The following is a 15,885-nucleotide window of genomic DNA, read 5'->3' on the forward strand; positions in this document are numbered from 1 at the left end:
CTTGTAACACTCTAAAGAGAAAGGAAAACTTGAAATCGCATCATATGACCCCTTTAATGACACAGACATATAAAGGGCATGCAAAATATGGAGGTGTCTTACTCTGTCATAGCAACCCAAGGAAACCCAACAGAATGCTAAAAGTGCTTCAGTCAAACTTGTAAATGAGCAAATTCTCGAGATTTGTGTATTTACATGCATCAGCATGCAGAAGGTAATCATTGGCAGTGGTGTACCGCACATTTTGGGGGCCCTGCCCACACACGGTCATTAAATACTTTCATGACATACTTTTCTCTTTATCCTTTTCTGTTCAGAAAAAAATTTGCTTTTTAGATTTAGAAAGTCTGGTGGGCAAATATATTTATATTTGTTTTGAATAGTTTACAATAATATAAAATAAATATATATAATAAAAAAATTTTTTTTTAAATAATTTAAATCATTTAAAGCTAGCTAGTCCTGTCTCACCTTTGCAGTCCCTCAACAGGAGTAGGTCCTCACTGAGCCAGACTCTGCCCTTGGAGATGCTAAAGAAACACGTGAGAGATATAGTTGCAAAATGTATTTCTAAACAGCACTATACAGCATTCACTTCTGCACCACTTTCTCATAAGGAAACAATGTTCTTACAACGTTTATCTGAGAACTAACACAACATCGCTCTGTCATAAAGTTACTTCAGACTTAATTGCAGGGATTTCCACAAAGCCTTGCTTATCTTTAGGTCTCAATCCTGGGTATTTTTTCCACTAGTCTTTCCTCTAATTTATAATTTCTTATCTGAATTATGGTATTTCCTATTATATTGCCTGCCGTGAAATAGTATAACGTACTGAATGTCTGCTTACTGGTCATGTGTGTGTTGTATTCTGTATGTTAGTATGCTATATTTCACACACACACACACACACACACACACACACACACACACAGCCATCAAACAAAATTCATGCACTACTGAAAATAGTGAAAACTGAAAATATCTCCACATCTTGTAGCTGTATCTAGTTTTGTAAATCTACTTTGTCAATGAATCTTATAATCAGAGTGCCATTCAAAAATGTCACAAACCCAAAGAGCACGGAAATTTGGCAAAATCCTTCAAAACAGTTCAAAACAGCAACTTTTTAATGCTTAGCCATTCCCTTCTTTCCATCCAACTACTTGCTTGTGAAATAAAAGCATAAAAATCTTGATATTACAGTTTTTTAATTGCTAGAATCTATTTCTCCACTGCTTTGGCACAAAATACATTCAACGACTACATCTTTCAGTTTAGATGAATTTCTTTGTTACTCAGACATAATCACAACAAAACTTCAATTTGCCTGTTCAAAACCTAATACACAACTAAATCAGACAGCAATTTGCTACATTTTCAACAGTAATACCATACGGAAATATATTCCAAATCTAAAAAATGAAATACTATCAAAACAATTAGACGTAGCTGGTACTTTCATTGCCACTTTCTATATGAAAAGGGACAACTTAGAGCAAATTTTGTACCGTAATGTAAACATGGATCATGTAACATATACTGCAGTGAATTCTAAACAGTAGACAGCTGTCATTCTTGTTTTGTAAAGATATGTAACAAAAGTAAACACTAGATAATGCTACTTGTTGTTCGTGTTTTAGGTCATCGTTGTGTGAGTGACAAAGTGTGTTTGTTGGGTGACAAGCTTTGCTAGTGTTATGGAAGAATGACTTGATCTGAGACATCTATGAAGTGTTTTTGGTAGATTTAGTGCATTTTGGGTGTGAAATTTACAGCTGTGCCAAGCTGAAAGTTGCTAAGGAGAACTGTGTGAAGAGTTTTAAAAAGTGACCAAAGTATAGAAAAATGTGTCCTAATGAAAAAACTGTAATATGATTATTAAAATGAAAAGTGTGGCTTCCTAGGGGAGAATGTGTGATCTCACCATCACTCTGGACCTTCCTCAGGGTGACTGAGGGGGTAGAGATGGCTGAGGCACGGAAGTTAGCAGGCAAGGTCTCTGAGGAGTCAGAGGTCACGCCCCTCAGATCTTTCTCCCGGAACATCTTCCTCCATGAAGGGGAGCGGGTGAACGTCTTAGTGCCATCCTAGAGGACACGAGAACAGAAGAAAAAACATCAGCAATTTGAGGAGTTCAGTCAGGTCACCCAACAGAGAATAATTATGAACTCAATTATCAGCCATGTCATTTTTAACAAAAACTGACTGCTGAATCTCCTGTAAGAGGAGTGTCATTATACTGCAGTATGTATTTCAGTGGTGGGAGGTAAAGGATGATCAACATCCAGCTGTGCTCATGTCCCATGGTGCTCACCTCATCTGGCCTCCTCTCTGTTCCCATGGCGATGAGAGAGTTATATTCCTTCTCCAGAAGTTGTCGTGCCTGGATGTGGAATAAACATACTTTACATGTTATTAACCCAGTCTGGTGAGGAGTAATGAGTAGGTGCTGCTTTCATCGATAAAGCTCTTATTGTTTGACTTGATGAATCAACAGGGTTTGTTTTCATGCAAAAAATACATCAACTGTATTAAAAAGACTCCCTGTATACATATAAATATAAAGGCTGTCAATATCTAAATATTTATTTGTGCCCCCCTTTAAAAAGAAAAGAAAATGGTGTAAGAAAAATGGTTTATTGAGATAAAAGCGTCTGCTAAATTAATAAATGTAAATGTAGTTAATGTGTTAGAAATATATAGGTCATGTCTTAAAGTGTTTAAAACACAAATATTTGTGAGGCGTCCTATCATTGTACCTGTGTGTTCTGATTGGGTATCTGCAGGAGCAGGGCGAGGTCAGTGTAATCAAAGGTGTCGTCCAGGGCAAGCAGGGCACCATGCACACCGCTCTCAGTCAGATTATCTGCATACTCCTTCAAGCCGATGGACTGCACCCAGCACATCACACGCTCGTTTGACCACACCATCACATCTAGACAGGAAACACATGGGCTGGACTATGAATAGAATTCCAGGAGGGTGTTAACCACTGATCATTATCACTGGATAATGGTCGATTTCCATCTTGGGTGATGCCTCTGGATTTCATCTTTTGTTTCAGTTGCTCCTGATCTTTCAGATGGACCTCTCATGGCCAATGCACATTTAGACACATGTGTTTTTGTTTCAGACAAAGTCTTTGTCTCTGTTTTGTATTTCTAGGGGATTCCAGGGACTTTGCATTTGCTTTGTTGATTCAGCTTCTCCAAACCAAAGTTCAAAGGAAGGAATGCAATCATGGAAAACAGTTAAACCGTTCCTATAAAGTCATTTACAGTGTTAATATCAGTGTCAATATTTAAAAAAAAAAACACCCTCACAGCTTCAGGTACAGCAACTGCATATTCTGTAGATTTCTGTCTGTACATGGCGGAAAAGCTATAGATGGCAACATGCCATGTACTAGGGGCCTGGTTTAGCCAGATTTGCTATTGTTAAATAAAACTAAAACTACTACAAATAATTGTCATTCATTGAAATAAAGCTGAAAAAGAAAGAAAGAAAGAATTTTATTGATGAAAAAGATGACAAACTTAAACTTAAAGAAAAATATAGAAATGTTGCCTTGGCAAGTACTGAAATAGAATAAATAGAAATAAATAAAAGCACATAACAAAATTACTAAAACTAAAAGTAAAATATAAAACTAAAATCTAATTCCAAATATTAATAAATGCTATTATAGTATATATATATAATACCACAATAACACTTAGTTACATGTTTTAGTAACCACAGTTAATCATCAATTTCTTTGTTTAAAAAAGAAGAGAAATATCCAACAGATCTCGCTATTGATAGTTTTAGTGTGTTTTCATGAACTGTAGTTGGAAATGCACTGATTTTAAAATAATAAAATGCCAATAACTGATAAATGTTTGATTTTCATGAAATTCTACACTATCTTCTAAATATAAAACACTAAAAACAATTGCTTGGAATACAGCAGGCACATTTTGGCATCAAAACATTAAGATTGTACAGTATGAAAATGGAAATTAATTTTGATATTTACTAAAGATTACATTTAACTGTTTTTAAATTCATAGTATTTTTAAAGACTCGCTCGCTTTGCATGTAGCAATGCACACAAAAGTATCCCTGCACTACAGTGAGCAGAGAGATGTGTGCATGCTTAATATAGTCTCAAATGGCATGAAGGCATCTGTGTTGCTATGCGATGAATAACTTCTAGATCAGCAAAGACATCTGTTTCTAATCAAGGTACTGAATGAGGCGGTAACTGCACCTTTAAAACAACTCACAACTGAGAGATTAATAATGCGATCTGTGCATTGGGCTTTGATCAGTTGCTCTTCAAATGTGAAATCTCTATTGTGCCATTGAATCCTGTGCATAATGGAAGGCTGGGCCGCTCAACACTTTCCAGACGTGATTGCTGGTAATGTATGTTATTATTAACAAATGCATTCTGTGTAAACACCCTTCCTTTCTCTTTCTGCCATATTCTCATTCACTGTCTGATGTTTTGATGCACTGTACATTCCATGGGTGACTGTTACTGTTTTTTTCCCTTTTGTACATTTTGTTTATCAGACTGTTCTGCTGTATGACTTGATTGATAATGCAAAGCAAAAGATTAACATGATAAAACCCAAAGAGAACTTGGAAAACCACCAGAAAATGTCCTAAAATTCCTGCTATACCAGTTTAGACCAACATGTACTTCCATGCTCACTCAGACTGGTTTATGCCAGTTTAGTACTGATGTAGCTGGTGATTCATTATAACTCAGGCCAGCAAGTTTTGAAGGACAGTCTTCCTGGATGAACTAGTTAGCGTAAAGGAAAAATTAAAATTGTACACTAGCAATCAAAAGTTCGGGGTCGAGAAAGATTTTTAGTCTCTTATACTTAACAAGGCTGCATTTATTTGACCAAAAATACAGTAAAAACTGTAATATTGTGAAATATTATGACAATTTAAAATAATGTTTTCTAGCTTAATATATTTTAAAATGTAATTTACTCCTGTGATGCAAAGCTGAATTTTCAGCAGCCATTACTCCAGTCTTCAGTGTCACATGATCCTTCAGAAATCATTCTAATATGATGATTTGATACTCAATAAATAGATTTGATTAATTTTCTCATATTTTCACACTTATTATCAATGCATAAACAACTCCTTAACATTTTTGTGGAAACCGTGATACATTTTTTCACGATTATTTGATGAACGGAAAGTTCAAAACAACAGGATTTACTTGATTAATCTTTTGATAACATAATGAATGTCTTTACTGTCACTTCCAGTCAATTTAATGTGTCCTTGCTGAATAATATTATTAATTTCTCCAAAAAAAAATCGTACTGACCCCAAACTTTAGAACGGTGGTGTAGATGACAAAAAATTATATTTAACAATTATTTGCAAGCTACAATAGTGTTAAAAGTGTGTTACAGACATCCAACATGCCATGCTAGGGACCACCATCATATGCAACTTGGACAAGACCCCTACAATGACAGTGTACTCTTGTATTCAATGTTAGGCATCTCTGTTAGCAACAGTAAGCAAGTAAAAAAAGAGATGAAGGAAAAGATAAAAAGAAAACCTTTATTCTGGTGCTGGCTCTCATCTCTCCTCCTCTCCAGCTCCTTGCGGTCATAATTCAGGCGCTTCAGGCACATGATGCCATAATGCAGGCTCACCCTGTGGGGTCAAAAGGTCACAAGGATCAAGAGAGAGGTCGTGGGGCTATCTAAATTCATTAGGGCACTCCACCCTGACAAACTCCAGGCACATTAGAGATTAGGAAAGGCCCTAAGACACACACCTGCACCATGAGAATAACTGATAGTCATTGGATGGAATGAGATGGGGCAGCATTTAACAGATGGGGAGAGGGAGACAGAAAATACCTGTGGAAACTGTCCACCATTTTCAGCTGCCCACGCAGCTCTTTCTTGGTCAGATGGTCCAACATGCGGGCGTCCACCAGTGACTCCATGAAGTAGCTTCTGTACTGGGGCAAACCCAGACTGGGCAGCCAATCATTGCCCACCCACTCATGGTTCATATCTCCATAAGCCAGGATCTATCACAAAGGAAGGCAAAAAAAAACAAAAACTTAAAACACACTTTATATCACAATTGTATTCCAGTTCATTCATTACAATGTGTATTTCATACATACAAATCCAAACTTTAGGGCTTAAAAATAAAATTCTGAGCCAGTTAATAAAACTATCACTTGCCTTATTGGATCAGCACCATGTCTTAAATCTTTTGATTATGTTCATGAATTTTTAAAACTGGCATAAAAAGCAATTATTGCTATTACATCTATTACTGCACATTTTCTTTTGTAAAGAAAACATTTAACTTAACTAAACTAAGCTTAATATTTAATAGAAAAAAAGTATATATTTAAAATAAACATGAAATAACAAATGTATTATTTAAAATGTAAAAATGTAAACAATACATTAATATTTGTTTATTTTAAACACTTATGTATTATTTATTTTATTATTATTCAATATACATTTAAAATTTGGAGAAAAAAAATTACAATTTAAAATCAGACATTTAAATTCATATAACAGATATATTTATATTTTTTGGTCTCGAGGCCAAAAAAAAAAAATCCGTACTGTTACTGTTGAGCTCTGAACAACCTTCCATTTATCAAAAAGGAAACAGCACTTAAATGATTCAATGTGATTGTGATACGAATACACACTTGATTTACTCGTAAAGATAATTTAGTCTCAACTATCTGATGGCACCATCAGTTTGAAAGTGTTTAATGGACGTATTGACGTTACTCACCTGATCCCAGCTAATCTCTTTCAGCTCCTTGAGTGCGGAGGTGATAGCATGATAGGAGAGAGGTGAGGAAGAGGAGATAAGGAACGCAGAAGAGGGGCAGCAGGAAAGACATATCGATGGACAGGAAGAGCAAAGAAGAATGAAGAAGGAAAGCATGAAGAGAGGTACAAAGGGAGGAACAGTTTGTTAGTGACCGGGTCATTAGTTGGAAGCAGTTCACACTGAAACAGAAAAAAGAGGGAAAGTTGAGGATGTTCAATGCTACAGCCTAGCCAGACACACAGAGGGGGAGAGAGAAAGAGAGAGACGCATCAACACATGTCCGGTCACTCCACTCTCTCCTCATGCCGCCTCTCATACTGTCCACTAGGGGGCAGAGCGCTTTACAATCTAGAGGTCAGCGAGGGACTGTTTTTTCAGTCCCGCTCCCCGCAAGGTTCTATTCCACACCCACCCGCTCCCGCTATATATTCACTCTTTTTCACCCGCTGTCCGCTTAGAATAATATTCTTCCCGACCCGACCGTTCCCGCTAAATTTAGATCTCGTTTCCAGAATCTCACATTTTAAATTTCTGCTACTGAAAGAAAGAGAGATAGGCTGACAAATAAAAGTGTAGCTAGTCTGCACAAAATTTTATGTTATTTTATTCGTCTTGTCAAGGGTCTTGAATGTATTTACTTTGACTTGAATTTATATGAATTATCTTAAGACACAAAATGTATTTAATATGTTATGCAACACAGTAGGAAAAATCGTCTCAGAGAAAATAAAACTGTACAAAAATTGTATTTCTTATTTTTATTCGTCTTGTCAGGATACAGTTCGTTTAACATTGACAACACAATAGGGGAAAAGTGTCTCAGAGAGAAAATAAAAATAGAAATGTAGGTTGTACAAAAATAGCCTATTAGCAATTTTTATTCGTCTTGTCAAAATACTAAATTCGTTTGACATTTTTCTGTTAACACAGTAGTTAGACCGCCCACTCCCGTTCAAATTACACCAGAGTTATCGACCGCTACCACGTTTTATTTTATTTAAAAAATCCGGTCGGGTCCCACGGTTCCCGCTGGAGAGCCGCGGGAATGCAGACCTCTATTACAATTCAACACTCCTGGTGTTTATTTTTATCTAGATGAAATTTACTTTAAAAAAAAACTGGAAAACAGAACAGTCTAATTAATAAAGAAATATTCACAAAAAATAAATATCGGTTCCAATACAATATCACATCAAAAATCTGTGTCAGAAGTGCAGTTATTGGTGGGTAAGAGGTTTTGTGTCAATATCCATTCTTTTAATGTGTTCTAGTAGTTGATGGCTTTGACACACATTATTCGGATCTGTTACATCTACTTCTCCCAAACTAGTAATCTAGTCAGAGCATCAATAAGTACTGAGACAATACAAAAAGTGTTTACTAACTGGTTTGGTTGCTGCATTCAGGGACTCCATCTCAGCATGGGTCATCCACACATTGCTGGTTGACTGTGGTAAAAAAACAACACATACAATTATCAGGATTACTGTTTATTAGTTATGTAGAGTGGGGTGAAAATGTCTACGATCATGCTTAAAATAGAGATTTAAACTCTAACATATTAAACTCTAATGTTTAATAAGTACAACAAAGTATTTTTATGATGTAAAACGAATAAGAAATATTTATGATTCTGTACTCTTTCTAGGCCACTAATTACATAAGTAAATTTGTGATATTGATCATGTGACTCTTTGTACAGATGTTCTTGTTTCAACTTTTCTGATCATTCTTCAATCAAGCTGGAGAATATGAGTTCATACAGCTCGAATGCTGCTGTCAATAAAATAAACATTTAAATATTACATTTTGACATTTACAGTACCTTTAAAAAGTCTGGGGTCAGTAAGATTTTTCTTTTTTAAAGAAAAGAATACTTTAATTTAACAAGGATGCATTAAACAAGAAAGATGGGAAAGACTAACATTGTTATAAAAAAGTGTTTCAAATAAATGTTGCTCTTGCTTTTGAACTTTTTAAAGGGGGGGTACAATGCTGTTTCATGCATTTAACAAAGTTGTTTACACTGTTAAAGAGTTGGATTCTCATGCTAAGCACGGACAAAAGTTCAAAAAACAATTTGGACGTATGACAGAGCATTTCTGTGCTAAAAATCTTACTTCCGGGTTCGTACAAGTTTCGGAGAGTTTTTTCCGTTTGTGGCTCTTCATGACGTAGACGAGGGTGGAACTCCTTATATGGGCATTTCTCCCGAAAGAGTGCCCGCGCACGCATCGACCAGAGTGAGAGTGAGAGCGAGATCGCGCCCATCAACGCGCTTCATTCAGCAGCGCTGCATGGGACTCGCTCAGGAAGAATGTCCCCAAAGAAGTATGTTTTTGGTTGTAAGGGAAAGATAACTTTGTTCAGCTTCCTAAAGAACCCAACTTTATGTAAACAGTGGATGCAGTTTGTTTTTCCGGAGCAGCAACGCAATTTCACAAGCGTGTTTGTTGACGGAATGTTTTATAAACAAGGCCCAGTTCGACGCTGGATTAGCACATCGTTTGATACTGAAAGATGGAGCGGTCCCAGCTATAAAAAAATCCCGGTCATGATTCAGAACTGCAGACGGCAAGTGAAACGGCATCAAATGTCTGTTTTGTTGGCAATCGGAGCTCAAATGCTCGTCAATCTTTAGCTCCGCCCACGGTGCGCCTCCAGGAGCTCGGCTGTTTCCGGAGAGAATCGTAAAGCTGTATCTTTCTTTTATAAATATGATAAAACTAAAGACTTTTTGGAGATATGAAGGATGCAGTACTACTCTATAGGTACTCAAGATTAACATGAGATTGGGTGAAACTGTGTGTGTTTTGTCCCCTTTAAATATATTAAAATGAAAACAGTTATTTTAAATTGTAATAATATTTCACAATATTACTGTTTTTACTGTATTTTTTTATCAAATGTGTAAATGCAGCCTTGGTGAGCATAAGAGACTTCTTTCAAAACCATTTAAAAATCGTACAGACCCCAAACTTTTAAACTGTAGTGTATGTTCATTTGTCAATTCAACTTTTCACTTAAATTGTTTTGCTGTTAATATTACTGTATGTGCAATAAAAAAACTGTAAAAAAAAAAAAAAAAAAATGATGAGAAGCATTTTATTTGTGGTCTCAGATTTTTGGACCCCAAGAATCCTAATTCTTTTATGATGCATTTAGCATATGTAAGTGTATGTGAGTGTGTGTGAGTGTAATGTGAGCGTACAGAGCGTGTGCTGGCCGGGGCCGAGGGGCTGGTCAGGGACACCATCTCCTGAATGGCCAGTCTCAGTTTGAGGCGGTGCAGAGGGTTACTGATGCCGATCTCTCTCTGGATCTCTGTGTCTGACAGGTTAGCCATGATGGCTCCACTCTTCACGTTAGCACGACAGGCTGCCACGTACCATGCTGGCATGCCCACCCACAGCTAAAAGAGAGAGAGAGAGGTGACCTCTAGGGAAAGTACAAAACAAACAAAAAAGTGCTGACAGAAAGCACCTTTTCTTAGGACATCGAAGTAACACAGAATGTAAGTAGACAGTCGGAAACAATAATGCCATATTTTCAAACATAACAGCATATATCAATGTAAAACTAAACAAGCCCCTTTTTATCCATTGCAATGCTCAGATATGGAGTCATACTTCTAGCCAGGAGACAACAGTGGGTCCATCCCAGGATGCAAAGGGTAGCCCCTGTCGGCATGCCTCCTCCAACAGCTCATGCCTAAAAGAAAGGGTGAGATGTTTATTCAGTACAAATAATGAGATACAGAGTCAGAAGAAAGAGACTACACTTGACTGGTTTGAGTAAAATTACTTCTTCTTGCTGCGACGGTCCTTGTCCACCGGACCAGCCATCTTAGTGAGTCCGAGAGGATCCACAGAGCCCAGGTCATCTGAGGGGGTCGAGGCTACAGAAGACACAGAGAGGTTAAGGGTGGCAGTTAAATTAACAGGACTGAATGCAGGTAAGAATACCACACAGATTACCATTGTTGCATTGTTATATACTCATATTTGCTAATCAATTGCATGCTACAGATATGGTTTACAGAGCTTGTTTAGAAACCAGAAATGTTTCTTGTGCAGCAAGTCATCATATTAGAACGATTTGTGAAGGATCATGTGACACTGGAGACTGGAGTAATGGCTGCTGAAAATTCAGCTTTGGCATCACAGGAATAATATTAAAATAGAAAACACAGTTTTACTCAGTATTACAATTTAAATTGTAATAATATTTCACAAAATTACAGTTTTTGCTGTATTTTTGATCAAATAAATGCAGCCTTGGAAAGCCTAAGAGACTTATTTCAAAAACATTAAGAATCTTGCCAAAGACAAGCTTTTAAATGCTAGTGTACATATATAAGACATTCAGTTTTTCTATTCCAGGAGAATGAACCAAAAAAATAGTGATGACTCATGTTGTACTATACAGACTTTTGTCTAATCAAATGCTCTCTAGAATGAGAATATCCCTCCCACTAATGCTAAAGGAAACAACTAGCATGTAGCAAATCATGTTGAATGACTGTGACATAAATAAAGGTTATTTTTTACTTAAAAAGGCAATGAGCCCTTTGATATTTTTCCTAAGCAAACGAATGCTTTCATTAGGAAAGGAGTCAGCAATTTCATAGGGGCCTTAAGGAACATTTCTGGATAATTTAAGTTTATCCCTCTGATTCTGTGCAGTGTTATTTTTTTATTTTGTTGTCAAGCACTTTTTTTGTTTTGAAGTATTTTTAAGTTAGACTCACCCAGAGATGCTGACTCACGTCCAGACTGACCCATTCTGACCTTATCCTTCTTCCCAAAGAGCCGGCCGATGGAAGACTTGATGCTTTTCTTTTTGCTGGCCTTGTGGAGGGAGTCCTGGCTGCTGTTTGAGCTGCTGCCATCAGCTGAGAGGCTGGAAAACCACAGAAAGGTCACTTACAAAAAGGTATTAAGACTGAAGTGTGAAGGGCTATACATTTTGTATAGTGCATTCTCAGAATATCGGTCCTATTTAAGGATGGATTACGGGCCGGGCCAGTTAGCGCACCTGCGGAACTCACGACTGTCATCCAACATTGCACCAGGATGGGTGTGTGTCATCCTGTCCAATCGCAGTGCACGAGGGGTGGGAGGAGGGGTGGAATCCAAAAGGGCCAGGGACCTGTCGTCATCTTTGTTGTTCTGATGGTCAGAATAGAGTCAGCTGTTTGCACATGTTTATTCAATGTGTGATAGCAATACTTGTGAATAATCACACACATGCTCCTACCTGTCTGTCTGTCTCACGGGCTGGGGAGTGGGGCAGGCGAGGAGTGGAGTGCCCGGAGCTGGGTGGAGAGGGCGATGCCAGGGTGGAGGACGTTAGGGATGGGGGGATGAAGCCACGCCCTGTGCTGTCCCGCCCCAGAGAGGTCGGGGGGACAGGAGGGCCGTCCAGAGCCACGCTGCTGACTCTGCTCTCGATTTCTTCAGCACGAAGCTCTGTGCTCTCCTTCTCTTCCTGAATCAGCCTGAAGAAAATATGAAAGGATGGTAAGACAAAGGCTTCTGAAGGTATCATGAGGCAAGACATTTTAAAGGCACACCAAAAATGACTACTATACAGCACAAACGATACAGATAACTATATTAGCGTTAACAATGGACGATACTGTTCTGTTTATTATAAGCATGCACTGCAGTTTTGTCATCTACCGCTTTAAATGCCTGAGCTCTTTAAAGCAGGATGGATTCTGATTGGCTGTCAATGTTTTTATTGTTCATCAGCTGTTAAAAATTGCGATATTGTTCCCCTGTGTGGTTATTGTTATATATAAATATATATCAATCACAAGTGCTGTATTCCCTCACACGGCATTAAACATTAATATAAATATGAAAATAACAAACTTTTGGCTCCAATTTAAGGCCTTAAATTGAAAAAGAACAAATTAGGACCTTTAAAGACTTTTTCATATTTACAAAACCTAAAGAGAGAGAGAATGAAACAAAGAGAACAAAGTTTGAGGTTAGTAATTTTTTATACAGTAATACTTTTATTCAGCAAGGACGCATTAAACTGATCAAAACTAACAGTAAATATTTTTGTTACAAAATATTTCTATTTTAAATAAATGTTCTTTTGAACGTTAGAAGAATCAGATTTAAAAAAAAAAAATATTAAGCAGCATAACAGCTTTGCCATCACAGGAATAAATTACATTTTAAATGTATGTAAATATTCTAATATAAAACAGTTATATTTATGTATATTTATATATGCATATTTATATATTATGTGTTGTGTAAAAGGTCCAATCGGGGTCAGGTGAACTCAAAAAGAGCAGGGTTTTCTTAAAGGGGTCATATGATGTGATTTCAATTTTTCCTTTCTCTTTGGAGTGTTACAAGCTCTTGGTGCATAAAGAAGATCTGTAAAGTTGCAAAGACTAAAGTCTCAAATCCAAAGAGATATTCTTTATAAAAGTTAAGAGTCAACCACGCCTACCTAAAACAGCTCGTTCTAACACGCCCCCACATGTCTACGTCACAATGTGGGAAGATTTGCATAACGCCGCCCAAATGTTCACGCAAAGAAAGAAAGCGTAACTTTTATTCTCGCTGTAGTATTGTTGTTGCCGCCGCCGCCATGTCGTGAAGGCGCTGTGTGTTTCATTGTGAAAGCGACACTACTTTGTTTGGCCTTCCAAAAGAGGTCGATATCCGCTTCGTCATGCCTGGTCTCTGAGGAAATACATCAAATTTGCGCTGTGGATCGCCGGATAGGCTTTCACCGTGGACGAAGCGGAGTCCAGCCCGGGGTTGTCACATGTGGTTGCCGCAAGCCCGCCCGGACGTTCCTTCGTCGAATCCGCTGGCCACGCCATTCTCAAGCCCACCCGCCTCCGCTCATTCAAGGCCGCGGTGTGTGACGCTGTTTCGTTGTGAAAGCGAAACTACTTTGTTTGGCCTTCCAAAAGAGGACACGACTAGAAATCAACGCATAAAAAGACAGTATAAGTCATTATAATCTGTAATTATGTCCCCACTGGATGCAACAAATGCCTCGTTTATAATGGGTTTTAATCTTTATGTCTCTTCGCTCCGGCCGGACAGGGCATCACAATATGGTAGGGGCGTAACATTTCCGTCACACGCTTGAGGTATTCGGCCAATCACAACGCTCTGGATAGCTGGCCAATCAGAGCACACCTCGCTTTTCAGACCGATGAGCTTTGTAAAAATCGACACGTTTCAGAAAGGCGGGGCATAGAGGAGAAACAATAATGTACAGTATGTGGAAAAGAATGTGTTTTTTGAACCTTAAACCGCATAAACACATTTCATTACACCAAATACACAAATTAATGTTCTTTTTAGCAGCATCATATGACCCCTTTAAGACTGAGTTATTCTAGTCGATTTTGAAAACACTCTTATGTACTGATGTTCCCTGCCCTATACTCTCCTTAACGAGTGTCTCCCTGATCTTTCCCATTAACCTCCCTTTCTGAGCACTCTCCATTTCAAATGTCTTTCCCATTAAATGAAAGTTTGATTTTTCAAGCGGTCTCAAGGTCCCTCCGTCTGCAGTAAACTCACTTAATCTCTTTGTTGATGGCCTCCAGCTGCTCCTGCAACATGATAGCGAGAGTCTGCACATCTGTCTGACCGCTTGGTGACAGCAGCTCCGATCCGAAGAGCGTCTCGCGATCCTCTTCATCATCAGAACACCTGTCCTCCACGCCGCCCTCGAACCCAGTGCCCAGCAAAGCTCCGCTGTCCCAATCACCGTACTGAACATGAGAAATGTAAGAAGCAACTAGTTAAATTTCATATTAAGCCATTTTTGTTAATTTATTAGCAGGTTCATACAAAGATGTTCTCACTTTGCTAGCGTCCTCCCTTGCCCCGCCCCAGCGTCCACGATGAGCCCGTCTGACCACACCTCCTGTGCCTGTGTTTCCATAATGATCTAGGTGGGTGGTGGAGCCAGCAGGAAGTGACCCACTTCCCTGGGAGTACCTCAGCTCCAGAGCACTTCCTGGCAGAGACCTAATAAAGAAGCAGTGGAGGCCATGGTTAAAGTCAACATAAAATCAAAATTGGTCAGTGTCTGCCCATTTTTCACAATGCAAATGTTTCCTGGTGGATAAAATCATCCCGTCCTTTGTTTTTCCCTCAATAAATATCCTGCTCCACTCAGAAATACAAATACTGTTCAAAAGTTTGGGGTCAATACGATTTTTAAATGGTTTTAAAAGAAGTAAAAACAATAATATGATGAAATATTATTACACTTTAAAATAACCTTTAAAATTGATTCCTGTAATTTATTCCTTTGATGGCAAAACTACATTTTCAGCAGGCATTACTCCAGTTTTCAGTGTGACGTGATCCTTCAGAAATCAGTTTAATATGCTGATTTGCTGCTCAGGAAACATTTCTTATTATTATTATCAATATAGAAAATAGTTTTTTTTTTTTTTTAGAAACCAGGATCCTTTTTTTCAGGGTTCTTTGGTAAAAAGAAAGTTCCAAAGAACAGACTTTATTTGAAATAGAAATATTTGTAACATTATAAATGTTTTTTGTTTTTGCATTTGAAAAGCTGAAAAGATAAATGAAACCAGTTTCTTATGCGCTGTCAGAGTCTGAAACTGTGTCATCCAGCGAGATGTTTCAATTTGCAGTCGGTTTATACATAGATAGCTAGCTATTTGAATAAGACCACCACTGAGCCATGAGTCCAAGCCAGCAATTCTTGAGTCAACACGCCCAATGGAAGAGAGGGGTGGGGTGAGCAGTAGCTCATTATCATTTAAAGAGACACACACCGAAACGGATAGCTGTGAACAGAGCTGGTTTTGACAAGGTAAAAAGTGTTCTTTTACATGACCATTGAGGAATTTTAACCAAAGTATGCTACAGACATTTCACGAAGACCCTAAAGGAGACATATTATGCCCCTTTTTACAATATGTAATATAAGTCTCTGGTGTCCCCAGAATGTGTCTGTGAAGTTTCAGCTCAAAATACTCCACAGATCATTTATTATATCATTTTGAA

The 15,885-nt window shown here is 37.9% G+C and overlaps 1 protein-coding gene across 1 annotated transcript in view; it reads right to left on the reverse strand.

Annotated features, from left to right (window-relative positions):
* Nucleotides 1-15,885, reverse strand: part of LOC107680840 (liprin-alpha-3) — a gene marked incomplete at its 5' end in the record, with an annotated part of 37,760 nt that overhangs the window by 2,203 nt on the left and 19,672 nt on the right. Inside the window, 16 exons of the mRNA XM_016476890.1 lie at nt 472-530; nt 1,929-2,091; nt 2,319-2,387; nt 2,764-2,939; nt 5,586-5,683; nt 5,893-6,068; nt 6,806-6,832; nt 8,233-8,295; nt 10,059-10,259; nt 10,477-10,558; nt 10,652-10,745; nt 11,598-11,749; nt 11,885-12,018; nt 12,107-12,347; nt 14,419-14,612; nt 14,706-14,871. Coding sequence (XP_016332376.1) covers nt 484-530; nt 1,929-2,091; nt 2,319-2,387; nt 2,764-2,939; nt 5,586-5,683; nt 5,893-6,068; nt 6,806-6,832; nt 8,233-8,295; nt 10,059-10,259; nt 10,477-10,558; nt 10,652-10,745; nt 11,598-11,749; nt 11,885-12,018; nt 12,107-12,347; nt 14,419-14,612; nt 14,706-14,871 — 2,083 coding nt within the window. The remainder of the gene's footprint in view (nt 1-471; nt 531-1,928; nt 2,092-2,318; nt 2,388-2,763; nt 2,940-5,585; nt 5,684-5,892; nt 6,069-6,805; nt 6,833-8,232; nt 8,296-10,058; nt 10,260-10,476; nt 10,559-10,651; nt 10,746-11,597; nt 11,750-11,884; nt 12,019-12,106; nt 12,348-14,418; nt 14,613-14,705; nt 14,872-15,885) is intronic.

The sequence above is a fragment of the Sinocyclocheilus anshuiensis genome, unplaced genomic scaffold (genome assembly GCF_001515605.1).
Source record: "Sinocyclocheilus anshuiensis isolate Anshui unplaced genomic scaffold, SAMN03320099.WGS_v1.1 scaffold1230, whole genome shotgun sequence".
NCBI lineage: Eukaryota > Metazoa > Chordata > Actinopteri > Cypriniformes > Cyprinidae > Sinocyclocheilus > Sinocyclocheilus anshuiensis.